Source organism: Ipomoea triloba, chromosome 9 (genome assembly GCF_003576645.1).
Source record: "Ipomoea triloba cultivar NCNSP0323 chromosome 9, ASM357664v1".
Classification (NCBI taxonomy): Eukaryota; Viridiplantae; Streptophyta; class Magnoliopsida; order Solanales; family Convolvulaceae; genus Ipomoea; species Ipomoea triloba.
The window spans coordinates 12,641,092-12,657,040 of record NC_044924.1 but is presented as its reverse complement, the minus strand read 5'-3'; the positions used below and the strand labels follow the sequence as shown (position 1 = coordinate 12,657,040).

The 15,949-nt window shown below is 35.1% G+C and overlaps 1 protein-coding gene across 5 annotated transcripts; it reads left to right on the top strand.

The window, feature by feature from the left end:
• Positions 1-2,378: 2,378 nt before the first annotated feature.
• On the top strand, positions 2,379-15,302 carry LOC116029856. 5 transcript variants are annotated; one of them, XM_031271895.1, is made up of 19 exons: positions 2,379-2,712; positions 3,709-3,783; positions 4,017-4,132; positions 5,648-5,762; positions 5,866-5,994; positions 6,948-6,995; positions 9,637-9,782; positions 9,871-10,067; positions 10,173-10,465; positions 10,743-10,892; positions 10,981-11,400; positions 11,501-11,650; positions 12,045-12,120; positions 12,230-12,357; positions 13,134-13,328; positions 13,412-13,552; positions 13,637-13,768; positions 14,090-14,302; positions 14,761-15,302. In XM_031271895.1, exons 1-19 carry the CDS (start codon positions 2,578-2,580, stop codon positions 14,914-14,916), a joined length of 3,015 nt encoding a protein of 1,004 aa, XP_031127755.1. In that variant the 5' UTR covers positions 2,379-2,577; the 3' UTR covers positions 14,917-15,302. The 5 variants fall into 5 exon arrangements, with proteins under 5 accessions (XP_031127755.1, XP_031127756.1, XP_031127759.1 ...); XM_031271896.1 differs by lacking the exon at positions 5,866-5,994; XM_031271899.1 differs by lacking the exons at positions 2,379-2,712; positions 3,709-3,783 and having other exon boundaries at positions 4,021-4,132; positions 5,662-5,762.
• Positions 15,303-15,949: the final 647 nt, after the last annotated feature.

The following is a 15,949-nucleotide window of genomic DNA, read 5'->3' as shown; positions in this document are numbered from 1 at the left end:
CCCCCCCCAAAGAATTCAAATTTAGTAGTGGAATGCACTAGAAAAATGAAAAATTTTATAAATTTGCCCTTAATTATAAATTTATAATTATAATTATTTTTTTTGGGTTTACCTAAAGGTATCCCTCCAGCCGACAGTCAAAGGACTAACCCTCGTCCCAACGGTCAGCACACTAAGTGGTAGGGGACTGGCCAAATGGTTTGCTTTTGCTCCATTTACATGGGTGGGGATCGAACCTCCAACCTCATGCTTAAGGGACAAGGTGCTGAACTTGATAATTGACTATCAACGATAGTTTAGTCTTTATATCAATTATACCTTTCTCATTCCCAAAAGAGAAAATACATAAAATGGTCTATTGACTATGCATAATTCACAAATTAGTCGTCGACTATCAATTTTACCAATTAAGTTCTCAATTACTCAATTCTTACTCAATAATTCACAAATCAATCTTTCGTTGAAGACCTTATTGAGTAATAATTGAATAGTTGGGAACTTAATTTGCTAAACTTGATAGTTGATTTATTTGTGAATTATGCTATAGTCGATGGACCATTTTGAGTATTTATTCTTTCCAAAATTTTATTACTGTCACCAAACAATATAATTTGAATTCCTACTTTATTCTCACCTTATTCTTTTCCTACTGAATTAAGATTCTTTTCTCTCATAATTCTCCCTCTAACCAAAAGTTTGTAAATTCGTACGATTGTATTTTGGGCATTATTCATATTTTCCACTAATTTTTTATCACGCATCACGCATCTAAACTTAGGGTGTGTTTGGAAGCCCGGAAAGGGCTTCGTGTATTTGGCAACAGCAAGAAGACGTGGTCAACGGAAAACATTTTCCGTTGACCACGAAAAATCAATACAAATTTCCGGAAAACAACTTCTGGACAAAAAGTCCGGAAGTCGTTTTCCGGAAATGGGAACAAGGCTCGTGTGCGAGGAGGGACGGAACAAGCCGTCCCTCCTTAGTTTGGCAGACTGGTTTCCGCCGGAAACCGAGCAGCCGCCGCCCCTTTTTTTTTCTTTTTTCTTTTTAAATTAATTAATTAATTTATTTATAATAAATATTATTAGTTTATATATTTTTATATTTTAAATAAAATAATAAAAATATATAATTATATATTTCTACTCATTTCCACTCATTTTCCGGAAAATGAACCAAACACACAAAGACAATTTTTCAGAGTACATCCAAACACGAAAAATGAACTCATTTTCCGAAAAATTACTCATTTTCTAAAATACATTTTTGGGAAAATGACACTTTTCCCCCCTATGTTATGTGCATATAGCACTTTTCCCCCTGTGTTATTAAAGTGGCACTTTTTCCCTCTGAAATGTTAAATTGTCATTGTTACCCTTAAAAATAATTATTTCATTTATTTTTCTTCTCCAACAAATTATTATTTATATGTATGGATGATCACGATTCAGTTCAAACCTAACCAAACATTGTAGCAATCATATCGAAATAGTATGGACGGTTCTGGTTACGATTTAGAACCGAAAAATTTAAAATTAAATAATTGTTGAACCGTGAACCGGAACTTAACCACAGTCATATATAGTGAAAATAATCAAACACTTATTTTGATAAATCGGTACGGTTCGGTTCCAATTTCGATTTTAAACCGCCAATCAAAACTTATGTATTTATTTACTACGTATTTATTTTTATAATTTTATTTCTTATTTAAAAATAGTCTAAATTTAACAATTATTTTATTTTATTTTTTCGGTTCTGAATCGTAACCGTAACCATCTTTACTATTTAAGTTCAATTGCTACAGTGCTCGATTAGGTTCGTATCGAACCGTGATCTTCCATACATATTAGTAACAATTGATTGGAGAATAAAAATAAATGAAATAGTTATTTTAAGGACAAAAATGTCAATTTAACATTACAAGGGAGAAAACTACCACTTTTAAAATAACTGAGAGGGGAAAACGGCCACTTTAATAACACAGGGGAAAAAAGTGCTATAAACATATAACATAGGGGGAAAAAGTGTCATTTTCCCTACATTTTTCAGAAATCATTTTCCTACTTTCCAAACACGACCCTTGGAAATTGGAATTCTTTCGGGGATTGAAAGCTGTCAGGCAAGGCAAGCTACTAATCATGAGTTGATGACGATAATTGTAAAATTCCAATAAAGTTTTGGCTGGCCTGGCCTGCAATTATTGATGAAATTTTTTAAACGTTTTAATTCGAAAATTTTAAAATTGAATCCCACCAACACTGCCGTTTGTAATGAAATTGTTGACGCGGACATGCTTTGACGACAGCGAAACGTGTCACCATGCAAATCCGGAAAAACCTCTCGTTTAAATACCAAATTCAACCATAATCTCTCTCTCTCTCCTTTTTTTTTCTTTCTCTCTCCATCTTTCTCAGCCTTCCTTGAGGAAAGTCGGAAGATCGGCATTCACAATTCTCCGATCTTCCTCTCTCCTCCGGCCGTCGCATTCCCAATTTTCCGTTCAACATCATCACCTGTCCTGAGAATATTGTGTAGTATATATATATATATATATATATATTTTTGCATCGAAGGATGGGTATGATGTCTCATAGGGTAATGCCGGTGTGTGATCAGCTCTGCATTTGTTGCCCGGGAATGCGGCCCAGGTCTCGGCAGCCTGTGAAGCGTTACAAGAAGATGCTTTCCGATATCTTTCCCCGACCTCCGGTTAGTCTCCCTATTCATTTCTGTCAATTTTCAGATTTCTTCTTTCATTCGTAATGTTTTTTCTTCTTTTTATGGAATCTTGTTTTGAATATTTTGTTTCACCTAAACGAATCATTTATCAGTAATGGTGGTGGTGATAAATTGCTTGGAGTAGAGCAAGGAGGGGTTTCAACTTTAGATTTTCCTCTGGGGATGAAGAAATTCGTTTAAGTGTAAATTTTATGTTGAAACAGTGAATGCATCAAAGTCTGAAAGGACCATGGGGATTTCTGTAAGGACAAGTTCTCTTGATTCCTGAACCCTCGAAGAAACTTAAGCTGTTTAGCAGAATCTTTTACCGTTACTTAAGCTTGAAGACTATATACAGAGTAGTAACTTCATTTATGGATTGATATACTTTTTGGTGCTTTTGTTTGGACCAGTTCAGTTTCTATATTTACTTCCTGAGATGCACTCATGGGTGTTCAATGTGTCAAGTCATGGACAAATCAATAGAAAAGTTCATTGACTAAAGATTTTGAATTCTCTTTCTCAACTACACTAAAGTACAAAACTGACTTCAAAACAAGCAGATACTTTAAGGAGAATATTTTATTATGATAGCAGCTAAAATATTCAATTTGTAGAAGGGGGGCAGAAACCTATGTTTGCCATTACAAAGTGGGATCGCTCAACGCTTGCAGGCAACCTTCTTTGACTTAACAAAAAATACTCGATTATGTTTGTTTAGCACTCATTACTATGTTTTCCCAGAGATGATAATTAGTAACCTGATGTTGGCTACTAACCCAATCTGATCTTGAAATTCGCATTAATGTTACTAGTTCCTGTTCTCCATATTGTTTTGTTATAGATTTCTATTTCTGTTTCAAATATTCAATGCAGGAAAAAGTTGTTTGCTGTATATCTAAATGCTTTTGATCCAGAATATATAGAGTGACATGTTAAGTGTTATTCTTGGCTGTTCTATTACTGATTATTTCTTACTTTTCACAGGGTGGGGAACCCAATGAGCGAATGATTGGAAAATTGTGTGAATATTCTTCAAAGAATCCACTCCGTATACCTAAGGTTAGGCTAAGATTATATACTTGAAGTTTGATGATGGCATAGCTGCTTTATTTGGAGTTGTTGGCATCTTGATAGCATCCACATGTAAAGAATGATGTGTGCAGGTCTCATCCAGCTGAAGATGGATGCTATAGAACTTCACTTTGCACACTATGCACTATGATGGCCTTGATATGCCTTATTTTTGCCCAATAGTAGAATTTTAATCAAAATTTACCCAATCTAATGAACAGATCACAACTTCTCTCGAGCAAAGGTTCTACAAGGAATTAAGAAATCAGAATCTTTTGTCTGTAAAGATTGTCATGTTAGTATACCGGAGATTGCTAGTATCTTGCAAGCAGCAAATGTGAGTTCATTTTCTGATCTTATTAAATTATATTATATATAGGAATGAAAGCCAATCTCGATGAGGACTTTCAATTTTTAGTACAAATTGACTTGCATGTTTGATTTTTTAAAATTTATGTAAAAGAAAAAGAAAGAAAGAGAGAAATAAAAGTCATCTCATTTTCATGCTTTTCGATCAGTAAATTGTAATATTTGATAATTAGTTGTGTGAGCATGCCCTTTCATGGCTCAGTTTCAGAAAAAATCCTTGATTGAAGTGCATTTACAGGTTTACTTGTTTCATCTATCATTACTCTATATACACATGTAATATCCCTTTCCTAGACTATTATCTGATCCCAACTAGGTTGGGATTAAGGCTTAGCTATGTTGATAATCATTCTATGGGGTTCTAAGACTAAACTTGGAGGTCCTAGTCACGGTTGCACATCATTGCAAATAGTGATTTTTATTTCATTTCCCTTCTTTCTTTCTTTATTTGATGGGAGTTAGAAGGATAATAATGGCTTGTAGTTACATTTACCTATAAGTTCTGTCTTAGCTACTTCAATTTTTAGTCTTTTTGTCGATAACTAGATTATTTTATGATTACAAATTACCTTATTTGATATTCAGTCCAGATGTATCATATGCTATCACTTTCAAGAGTCTTTTAATTAATATAATTGATATTGTTAAGCAGCTAACCAAGACCCTGAAAAGATGAAAGATATTGAGGAAGTCAGTAGAAATCATTTAATTTGCATATAGAAACATTATTGACTTTGTTGAGGATAAATAAAAATAATAATTGTGTATTCTCACTAACAACTTAAACTTTTAGTTGAGGTGGAATACACATTGATAAGGTACTAGAGTAGGCAAGAGGTCCTGGGTTCAAATTCCTTGTGATATCTATCATCAAAATATTTTCACATGTTTGAACTGTCAAAAAATATTTGACCTACACATGAGAGGGCATCTGGGCATGTGGAGAATAAATATAAAAAATAATAAATGTGTATTCTCACTAATAGTTAGTTTTTAGTTGAGTTGGATCATGTATTTCAATATGTTGTATTCTATATTTGGAGTTTCTACATCATGTCACGATACTTGGAAAGATTTAAAAAAATGATAAGATTAATATTGAGAACTAAGCACTCTTGCAAGATCATTATTCATTATCTTTATATGTTTATGGAGCAGCCAAAAACCTCTGGATTATGTTACAGACTTGCAGCACTTCTGTTTCGCTTTCTTGTTGTGAAGCAAATTGGCAATATTCCGCGGCCTTATTCCCCTTCCACAAAGGAGGCAAGCCCTTCTGTGTTAAGGGTACTAACACAAAGGAAATGAAAACTGACCTGAGTCAAAATCTTTGTCCTCTTTGTGGTGTGTGTAAATTTGAGTAATTTACTTGAGATGTTATAATAATTTTCTCTCTTAAAACGATTGAATGTCTTAAAAGGATATCTTTTGAACTGATTCTTTATACAAACTGTGCTGATGACTATTAAGTACTGTATGACAGGCCATTGTTTGCAGGAAGTTTTCTTAGTGTTGTACAAATCTTGCTGGATCAAATGGGACATGATGAAATGCGCATTGTTGGATGTGAATCACTGTTTGACTTCATAAATAATCAGGTAGTTACTGGTTCTTTTTGTCACAATATTAATCACCACTGAAAGAACTAACAAATTTTCTAAAAATCAATAGATCTTATGCACTATCTTCTGTACTGTATAGCTTGATGCCACATACATGTTTAACTTAGAAGGCTTAATACCAAAAATCTGTCTTCTTCCTCAAGAGATGGGAGATGAGGAAAGTCTACTGAAATTACGTTGTGCTGGGCTTGAAGCTCTCTCTTCTATGGTAAACTTCTTAAAAAACATTCTCCTGTGTTTTGGAAATATTTACTGTCTATGCCTGTTGCTATTGTTTTATAATGTTTTACATCTTCTTTCTGTGCCAACCCATTACATTTGTTTTCCGTGCGGCTAGGTCACAGCTTTTGCCATGCTAATTTTAGAACTAAGCATAAAATTTCAGCATAATACCTAGCACATAGTATCAGTATCATATTGTTTCCAGGAAAGAAAGTGTTGATAAATTCTGTCTTTTATCTCTATTTGAATGCACCAGATATATCATTCTTTAAAGTTGAAAATGTATGTGAGTAGTAAAATTGCTGTACAGTAATGAACACTTTCAATAAGATTTGGAAGGAAAATAACCTATAGTTGTAATGTTTTAGCTCTGTTTCTGCACTTCTAAAATGAATCTTAAATATATATATCTGATTTAATTAGCTCTTTCTAAGTGGGATCTTTTCCTCTTTTAAAAGCATCCTATAGTTGCTGAAAATAGTTTTCAGCCTCTATTCTGTTTTCGCAGTATCTTAACTATTAATTGCGCAAGCACCCATATTTGTATTCACACTCATTGTAGCCAAAATCAGCTCAATACCCCCTTAAGAAAAGGAGAACTATACACATATTTAACTAAAAACAAGGATTAATAATTGCTTGGTCTGTGAATCATGTTATACTTACAGTACATATCCTTCCCTTGAAATATAATGCAATTCTGAACTATATTTGGTTTCATTGTTATCAAAAGTTCACTAGGTTAATATTCTTGTTTGTTCCTAAGTTTGTTTACCTATCATATCCTTTCAGACTTTCAGTATTACTTGCTCTGTTTGATGCAAAGTATAGTGAAAAATATCATTCACCCCGTTTGAACAAATCCGAGTTACATATATATAAAGCAATTATCAGTTTATCATAACTTTCTTTTAACTTTATTTAATTGTTAATGCCCAGGTTTGGTTCATGGGTGAATTTGGTCACATGCCAGCGGAGTTTGACAATGTAAGTCAAGCTTGGTTATTTACATCTTCACCACTTATTAGTTATTACAACATGCATCTTACCTGAATTGCTATTCTTAGTTTTTCATCTTATGCCTGAACCAGCTTAGGCTTTGTGGTCTTTTACAAATGCATTCACTCAAACTAGTTCAAAGGAAGAGTTTGTTAGCTTATATCATACTTCAATTGTTTCTCATTAATCTGAAATTTGTTTCTCTCTTATTGTATCTTATATTAAGTTGACTAGAAGTACTAGGCTTGGTTAATAGTTGTTAAGAGTCCCACATTGAAAAAATAAGAGAGAACATATGGGCTTATAAGGTCATGAGTTAGACTAGCTAATTGATTGGATTCAATCATTTAGTGTGGTTTGGCCCATGTGCATTATAGCCCGTCGATGACATGAATCCATACCTATTGTAATCGGTAGGAGTAAGAATGCTAAAACTTTGCCACTGAATTTTTATGACCATTGATTCTAGATAAAAGTTATGGGGCAAGGATACATAAATTATTAAAATGGAACATCTTTATTTTTAAAATTTTTGTTATTTTTCTTTTACATCTTGTTAAGAGTCCCACATTGATAAAATAAGAAAGATAATATGGGTTTATAAGGCTATGAGTTAGACTAGCTAATTGGTTGAACTCAATCTTTTAGTGTGGTTTGGCCCATGTGCATTATAGTCCAGTTCAGTGATCCTAGCCCAATATTAAATTATAACATGGTATCAGAGCCTGTATACCAAACCAATTCTCAAATTCCCCTTTTAGAGTTTTCAACAACAAACCCCTTATTCCTCGATTTCTATATTATAACATGGTATCAGAGCCTGTATACCAAACCAATTCTCAAATTCCCCTTTTAGAGTTTTCAACAACAAACCCCTTATTCCTCGATTTGAATAGAAATTCACAGAAAACATTTTTCTATTTGATTGTAGAGTGTATACCTGTTATGTATACAAAATTGGCAGTTAGTCTATTTTCATCATAGAAAGATTCTTCTATCTTTTTTCTAATTTATGTCACAATTCAATCAAAATTTCTCGAGTTCTTCTAACCCGTAATTTATAGGAATAGTTCCTATACTACTCCATTCATTATCACATTGAAATATTCGATTCCTGCCAAAAAAGAACAGTTGGGTCCACTTTGTGTACACCCAGGTATTGGTGGCGTCCAAGCTTTCGTATGGGTGTTGTAAGCCCGCTTGTTCGGTCCACTTTGTGTAGTATGGGTGTTGTAAGCTCGCTTGTTCGGTCCACTTTGTGTACACCCAGTTATGGGTATTGGTGGTGTCCAAGTTTTCGTATGGGTGTTGTAAGCCCGCTTGTTCGGTCCACTTTGTGTACACCCGGTTATGGGTATTGGTGGCGTCCAAGCTTTCGTATGGGTGTTGTAAGCCCGCTTGTTCGGTCCACTTTGGTGGCGTCCAGAGCTTTCGTTTCAGGGGAGGGTCCGATCCAATTTCAAGTGGTCAACCGGTTAGAGTTTTCGTTTCAGGTTTCAGGGGAGGGTCCGATCCAACTTTCGTTTCAGGTTTCAGGGGGAGGGTCCGATCCAATTTCAAGTGGTCAACCGGTTAGATTCAAAGTGGCGTCCAGAGCTTTCGTTTCAGGTTTCAGGGGGAGGGCAACCGGTTAGATTCAAAATGGCGTCCAGAGCTTTCGTTTCAGGGGAGGGTCCGATCCAATTTCAAGTGGTCTTCAAAATGGCCCGGTTGTCCACTTGAGGGGGAGTGTTAAGAGTCCCAAATTGATAAAATAAGAAAGATAATATGGGTTTATAAGGCTATGGGTTAGACTAGCTAATTGGTTGAATTCAATCTTTTAGTGTGGTTTGGCCCATGTGCATTATAGTCCAGTTCAGTGATCCTAGCCCAATATTAAATTATAACACATCTGATGTTATATTTCTTTGTTTTAATTTTTATTTGTACTTGTATTTTTTACATAGTCCTTGTGTGAAATTTTTTCTACCAAGTCTTGAAGTTAAACTTAGTTGTATGCAATAGTTAAAAGTTAAATCTATATTCCACTATAGGCCAAAGATTAGAAGTGTAATTAACTCTTTATTTCAATAGATATCATTTTCCAAGAAGATAAAGAGATAATTCATTTTAAGTGATGCTTAAGTGCAACTTCATTCTCACAGTGCTCAAAAACATGCTGCTTAAGTGCAACTTCATTCTCACAGTGCTCAAAAACATGCATTTCTATATTTCTCATTGTTTACACATGCCTATATATATATATATATATATATATACACACACACACACACACATATATATATATATATATATATATACACACACACACACACACAGATGGAGTAGCTAAACTAAGAGATAAAATCAGAGAATGAAATCAGGGAATAAAATCAGGAGTTTAGGGAATAAGCTCCTAACAAAAATAACCTAGAATTAAATCTCTAAAATCAGTGAATATAATAAATTAATATCAGCACACATCAAATGCCTAAACACAAGGAATCAGCACACAGTTCCAGCATTAAGAGGACTTTCCAACACATAGTTCCTTTTTTCCATTATATCCCATCATCATTTCTATCCTTTCATAATTGTGTTTAGTTACTCTATTGGTTGAAATTTCCTGTCATTAATTTTATATTACCAGGTTGTTTCTGTTGTCTTGGAAAACTATGAAACCCATGATGAGAAACTCAACGACCAAGAGAACATGGGTGCCAACGTTTCTGATCAAATGACACGAGTTACTTCTTGGCGGAATATTGTGACTGAAAAAGGCCTTAATGTGGCTACGTAATTCCTCTTGCCATTGTCATTTAGACATTAGTAATTTTTCTTGAGCTATTGATCATATCATCTCTAATAATCTTTTTATGAGCAGAGAAGATTCTATAAACCCAAAGTTTTGGTCCAAGGTGTGCTTACATAACATGGCAAAGTTAGCTAAAGAAGGAACAACTGTGCGGCGTGTTTTAGATTCTTTATTCTGTTATTTTGATAATAGCAATGTTTGGTCGATTCAACATGGAGTAGCCCTTTCTGTTTTGCTGGATATGCAATTTATTATGGAGAATTCTGGTGCTTTCCTCTGGTCTTGATCTTATAAGTTTTTGTTAATACATGTTATCCATTGCCATACTTCTCTTATGCCTCAGACTTAGTTATTCTTTTCTTAAAATGCAGGACATAACACACATTTTTTGTTGTCTACATTAATCAAGCACCTTGATCACAAGAATGTCCTCAAAAACCCTAATATGCAGGTAGATATTGTTGAAGTTGCCACCTCTCTTACTCAGCACACAAAGGTACAACCATCTGCTACAGTTATGGGTGCATTTAGTGACATGATGCGACACCTCCGGAAAAGCATACACTGTTCCCTAGATGACTCAGACCTGGGGGAAGAAGTAATTCAATGGAACAAAAAATATCGTACAGTAGTTGATGAATGCCTTGTCCAGATGTCTCTCAAGGTGAATTTGCTATCATTCATTCTTTCTTAAAGCTTATTATTGCCATTTTTTATGCCATCAAAAGCTTGAACTTGTTTATGGTTGAGTGATTCTCTACTTGATGCTTTTTGTATAAAGGTCATTAGTTTTGATGATTGAATTTACTGAGATTTCCTTACACTTTCTTTTATAAGGACAATCCTATGTTCCACTTACTAAGTATAATAATATTAATAGTAAAAGAAAAAAGGGAGAAAGAAATCTTTCCTTCTAACCTAAAATGTCCTGTGCAAGACAGGTTGGGGATGCTGGCCAAATTCTTGATGTTATGGCAGTGATGTTGGAAAGCATCTCAAGTATACCAGTTATGGCCAGAAACACAATTACTACCGTATACCGTACTGCTCAGATAGCAGCATCCTTACCGAATTTGTCATATCAAAACAAGGTAAGTTTTTTCTTTTTCTTTTTGTTACCCTCATTTGGTTTTGTGATATTGATACTTCCAACTTTCTGATTTAAGTATCCTTTTTCAGGCTTTCCCTGAGGCTTTATTCCATCAAATTCTTTTATCCATGGTTTCACCGGACCATGTGACCAGGATTGGGGCACATCGCATATTTGCTGTTGTACTTGTTCCATCATCTGTTTGTCCTTGTCCTCCCAGTACTCTGCCCTCAGCAAAGACTGCTGACTTTCAAAGAGCTCTGTCCAGAAATGTTTCAGTATTTTCTTCTTCAGCTGCTTTATTTGAAAAATTGGTTAAGGAGCAACGGTCACTACAAGAAAGTATGGAAAGAAAGGAAAATGTTTTACAGGATGAGAGTGCAAATCTCAGTAACCAATCGATGTTGAACCGGTTAAAATCAAGCTATAGTCGAGCTTATTCTGTTAAAAGAAATTCCTTGCCTGAAATTAATGAAGAACAAGGAATGGGCATTGTAGACAGTGAACCGGTTTGTCTTATAATTTCAGCATGTTTCTTCAAAATAATGGTGCATTAAAGAAGATGATTTCTTTGTAGTTCAAAATGATGACACTGTTTATCTTATGTAGGTGGGCATTTCTCTCAAGTTGAAAACACGACAAATTAGCATATTGCTTTCTTCCATATGGGTGCAGGCCATCTCTCCTTCAAGCACACCTGAAAATTATGAAGCAATTGCGCATACTTACAGCTTGGTAATGCTGTTTTCACAAAACAAGGTGTGATACTCATCCCGGTAAATGAATACAGATACAAATATGAATTTCTCATGCATGGCCTCATAGTTATTTAACCCTTTCTATTTATTACTTTTTCTTAATGGGGATTGGGATTATGGTCAGGTAGAGAAGTAGATATTATTTCTCTTTCACAGTTTCTCTTAGTCATAGTGCTACCTTGGACAGTTCCAAAGATATAGACCAATAGCCCCTTTTAAATTATTATGGGAAATTTTCAACTTTGAGCAAAGGTAAGCAGAGGTTGCCATGATACTTTGATTAGCATAATAGTATGGTTTTCTGGACCAGAAAAAAGAAAAAAAAAAAAAAGAAAAAGAGAGCAACTTTCATATTGATTTGTCACTTGACAGTGTGCTGCTTCCAATTAATGCAGAAGTCCAGTGATGAGGTCCTTATTCGTAGTTTCCAGCTTGGTTTCTCATTGAGGAACATTTCTCTTCAGGGAGGAGGTATTTCAGTTTGGGTTGCCATGAATTTCTTTTTGATACACTTACTAGTTAGTTAAACATCCTCCAAATTATCTGCTTTTTCTTGAAAACATAGTTTTGATGTTTGTAGGGCAGTTGCCACCTTCACGGCGCAGATCACTCTTTACCTTATCAATGGCTATGATAATTTTTTTGGCTAAGGCATACAAATTTGACACTCTTGTTGTTTCTGCTAAGGCTGCATTGACAGATAAAACAGTAAGTGAAACCATCACTACAGTTATGTTCATGAAATTAATTAGCATCACTATTCAATGTGCTTCACCTCAACCAAAGGCTTAGCTATTAGTGTGGCACCTCTGTTAAAAACTTAAGCTGTTAGTGAGCATGCATATTTATTATTTTAGTCAAGTATAATTTATAAATAATAAATGTCTCCTCTCTTGAATGATTAACATTTTAGTTGGGTGGAACACAACAAGATTAGGTCCCAGGTTCATATCTTTTAAGAGTCCAACATTGAAAATATAAGAGAGAACATATGGGTTTATAAGGCCATGAGTTAGACTAGCTAATTGATTAGGTTTAGTCTTTTAGTGTGGTTTGGCCCATGTGCATTATAGCCTAATTGAGTAACCTTGGCCCAACCTTAGATTATAACATGCTATCATTTAATCCACTCGGTTTTCTACCCGTGGTATTGGTAGCATCCAAATACTTTTAGTATTTTAGTGTGGTTTGACCCATGTGCATTATAGCCTAATTCAGTGACCTTGGCCCAACTTTAGATTATAACAACATCCTATGCATTGCCTCTCATTTCAGTTGCCATGTGTTTTGTCCATGAAAAGGAATTTGAGATTCCACATGCAAAAAGGCATGTTAATGATTATAGTTAATAAATGTCTCTCCACTCTAATAGCTTAATCTTTTAGTTGGCAGGATCACTTAAGTCAATTATTAGCAAATTGTTGAATGAAAGACTCTTTGCTAACTAGTAATATTTTTCATTTTACATTCATGATCACAAACAGGCAGATCCTTTTCTTCAGTTGGTGGATGATTCCAAACTGCAGGCAGTTACCACATCAGATCCCAAGAGAGTTTATGGATCACCAGAGGACGATAATGATGCCCTGAAATCACTGTCAGCAGTAGAGATATCTAAGAAATTATCTACAGAATCTTTTGCATCAGTGATAGTAGAAAGCTTGAAAAATTCACTAACTGTATGTTTTCTTGCCTCACGTGCTTCAAAACATGATTTGCTTATAGAACAACTATGTAGGCTAACTTTTTGAAACATTTTCAGGATAAGACAAATCTTATAAAGGAGCAGTTGCTTCGAGATTTTCTTCCAGATGATGTTTGTCCTATGGGTGCTCAACTACTCACTGAAATGCCAGACCAAATCTACCAATTCGGGTCAACTGAATCTAAAGCTCTAGATGAGGTAATAGGAAATAAATGTTTCCCATTCTCTCTCTCATTTCCTTGTTAGAATTTCTTATTGTAAATGCATCATGATTGTGTGCAGGCTTTAGATCCGATCTTCGCAGCAGGTAACAGCTTTAAGATGGATGGATTTGCGAGTCAGGCAGATTCAGAGTCCTCACAGCTTATTCTACAAAATCCTAGCCTCCTGGATATCAATCAGTTTATGGATTCGGTAGGTTTTATTTCCTATTTGTCTTGTGCAAACCATGTGTAGAAGAGTTGGGCCATGGATTTTTCTGCAGTTCTCCTCCTGGTTTGGGTTCCATGAAGCATATTGTATATAAGTTATAGTAGTTTCCATGTTTGTTTCTTGTATTTCCAAAGGGCACTTAGGAAGTAGTTCGAGACATTTTGAGACAAGAATGAAACATAATCTAAAGGCTAAAAAGCGCAATGGAGAATGTGGCATATAGGAATCCTTTCTAAAACTAAAACATAAGTTGCTAAGCTTCAGATCCTCTTCTCTAATCTTACAAGTGAACTCCTCCTGCAGATACCGGAGACTACAAATGCTGGAAGGCTCTCGGTTTCAACTCCTTCTGGCATGACATTCAAAGATATGGCTAGCCGGTGCGAAGCCCTTCAAGTGGGAAAGCTGAAAAAGATGCATTTTATGAGTTCCCAGAAGATTCGAGAAACTGCAGTGTTCTTTAACGACCGGGACTACGCTGTAGAATCGCACTCCCTTGATCAGCACCCTGAAGTAGTAAGTATCAAATTATCAATGCAACATACTTTCATTATAGTTTCAGCAGAGCTACATTACATAGAGACGCTATTAATAAACATGCCACAAATTGAAACATTAGTACATACATACTAGATACTCAAACCCGTGACCTAGCTCTGATACATACTAGATACTCAAACCCGTGACCTAGCTCTGATACAACTTGTAAGATTAAACGCTTACCACTACATCAAAAGCTATACCTAGTAGCGAAGTTGCAAATTATTTCCTTATACTGCCACACATTTTAGAGACTTTGGGTCCCGGATTTGTTTTTTTAAGCCCTTTACCAGCCTCCGTCCAACAATCCCAGCCACTAGGTGTTAGACTTGGCTTTTACCGGCCTCCGCTTAACACTACAGCGAGGCTTATTTGTTAGCATAGACTACTACATTTATGTTTAGAGATGCATTCTGAAGTTCCTGACTGCACAGGCAAACAGCAATCCATTCTCTGACGTTGCTTCCTTGGTGCAATCAATCGACGCTGCTCCAATGACATGTGCAGCCGAATTCCAGCACCATCCCGGCTACTTTGTGCTGCCAGCTTCAAGTCCTTTCGACAATTTCCTGAAGGCTGCTGGAAGTTAAATCCAAACTTTCAACCATAGCAGTTTTCTGGGAGTGTATATATATATGATCCATTTTGCAAGTCTCTGTCTTCCTGGTGGTGGTAAACAATCTGAGAAAAATTGAACTCGAGTACTGAACGGAACCCTGTGGCCATTTGCTGTTTGTTTGTATCATTGTGATATCTTGAAGGTTTTGTAATGCTGAGGTTTTTGAAGAAAGTTTAGCGATGGTCAGAAATGATAGCATTTAGAATATAGTGTTAGCTACAAAACACAAAGACAATCAGCCGTGTACTATTAGACAGTTGAATTATATTGCTGCTGCTGCTGGAGTTCATTCTTCATTGTAGTAAGATTGCATATTTATTCATTTATTATTGATGTGTATATATACTTATTTGTGTTTGGGACGGTATTAAGTTCAAACTTTTACTTAAACTAAAAATCATTTAAACGCATGGGAAAAGGTTTTCATGGAAATAAAATTCTAGGAAAAGATACAAAGAACTAGAAAAAATTTTAAGTCATTGAACTAGAAAAAGTTTTAAATTAATCCACAAACTCAAAAAAAGTTGAAATTAATATTTTTAACAGGTTATTACTCGATTTTTGCGGAAATGGATTGTCACTTGTAATCATGTTCTGAGAAAATGTATAGATAGGCATCGAACAATTTGAAAAATAGCAATTAAGTCACTAAACTCGAAAAAAGTTCTAAATTAATCCATGAACTTGGAAAATTTTGTGACTAATTTGTACATTTTTCAAGTTCAATGACTTAATTGTTATTTTTCATAGTCTTTGTGGATCTGGATTTAGTTGTGTTTTGGTTTTTTCTTAACTCAAGATTGCTCCCACACTGCCGCTGGTGGGGGAGGACGTAAATCACGATCTCTGATCACTTCTCCCAAACTTCACCCATATGACCAGTTGAGCTGCCCATGCAGACATGTTTTTTTTTTTTTTCCTCTAAAGTGAACTCATAGTGTTTGTCTTCATGCAATTGTAGGTTAAGTATAAGTATAATTGAATGATGAAACGCCTTCAGTAGT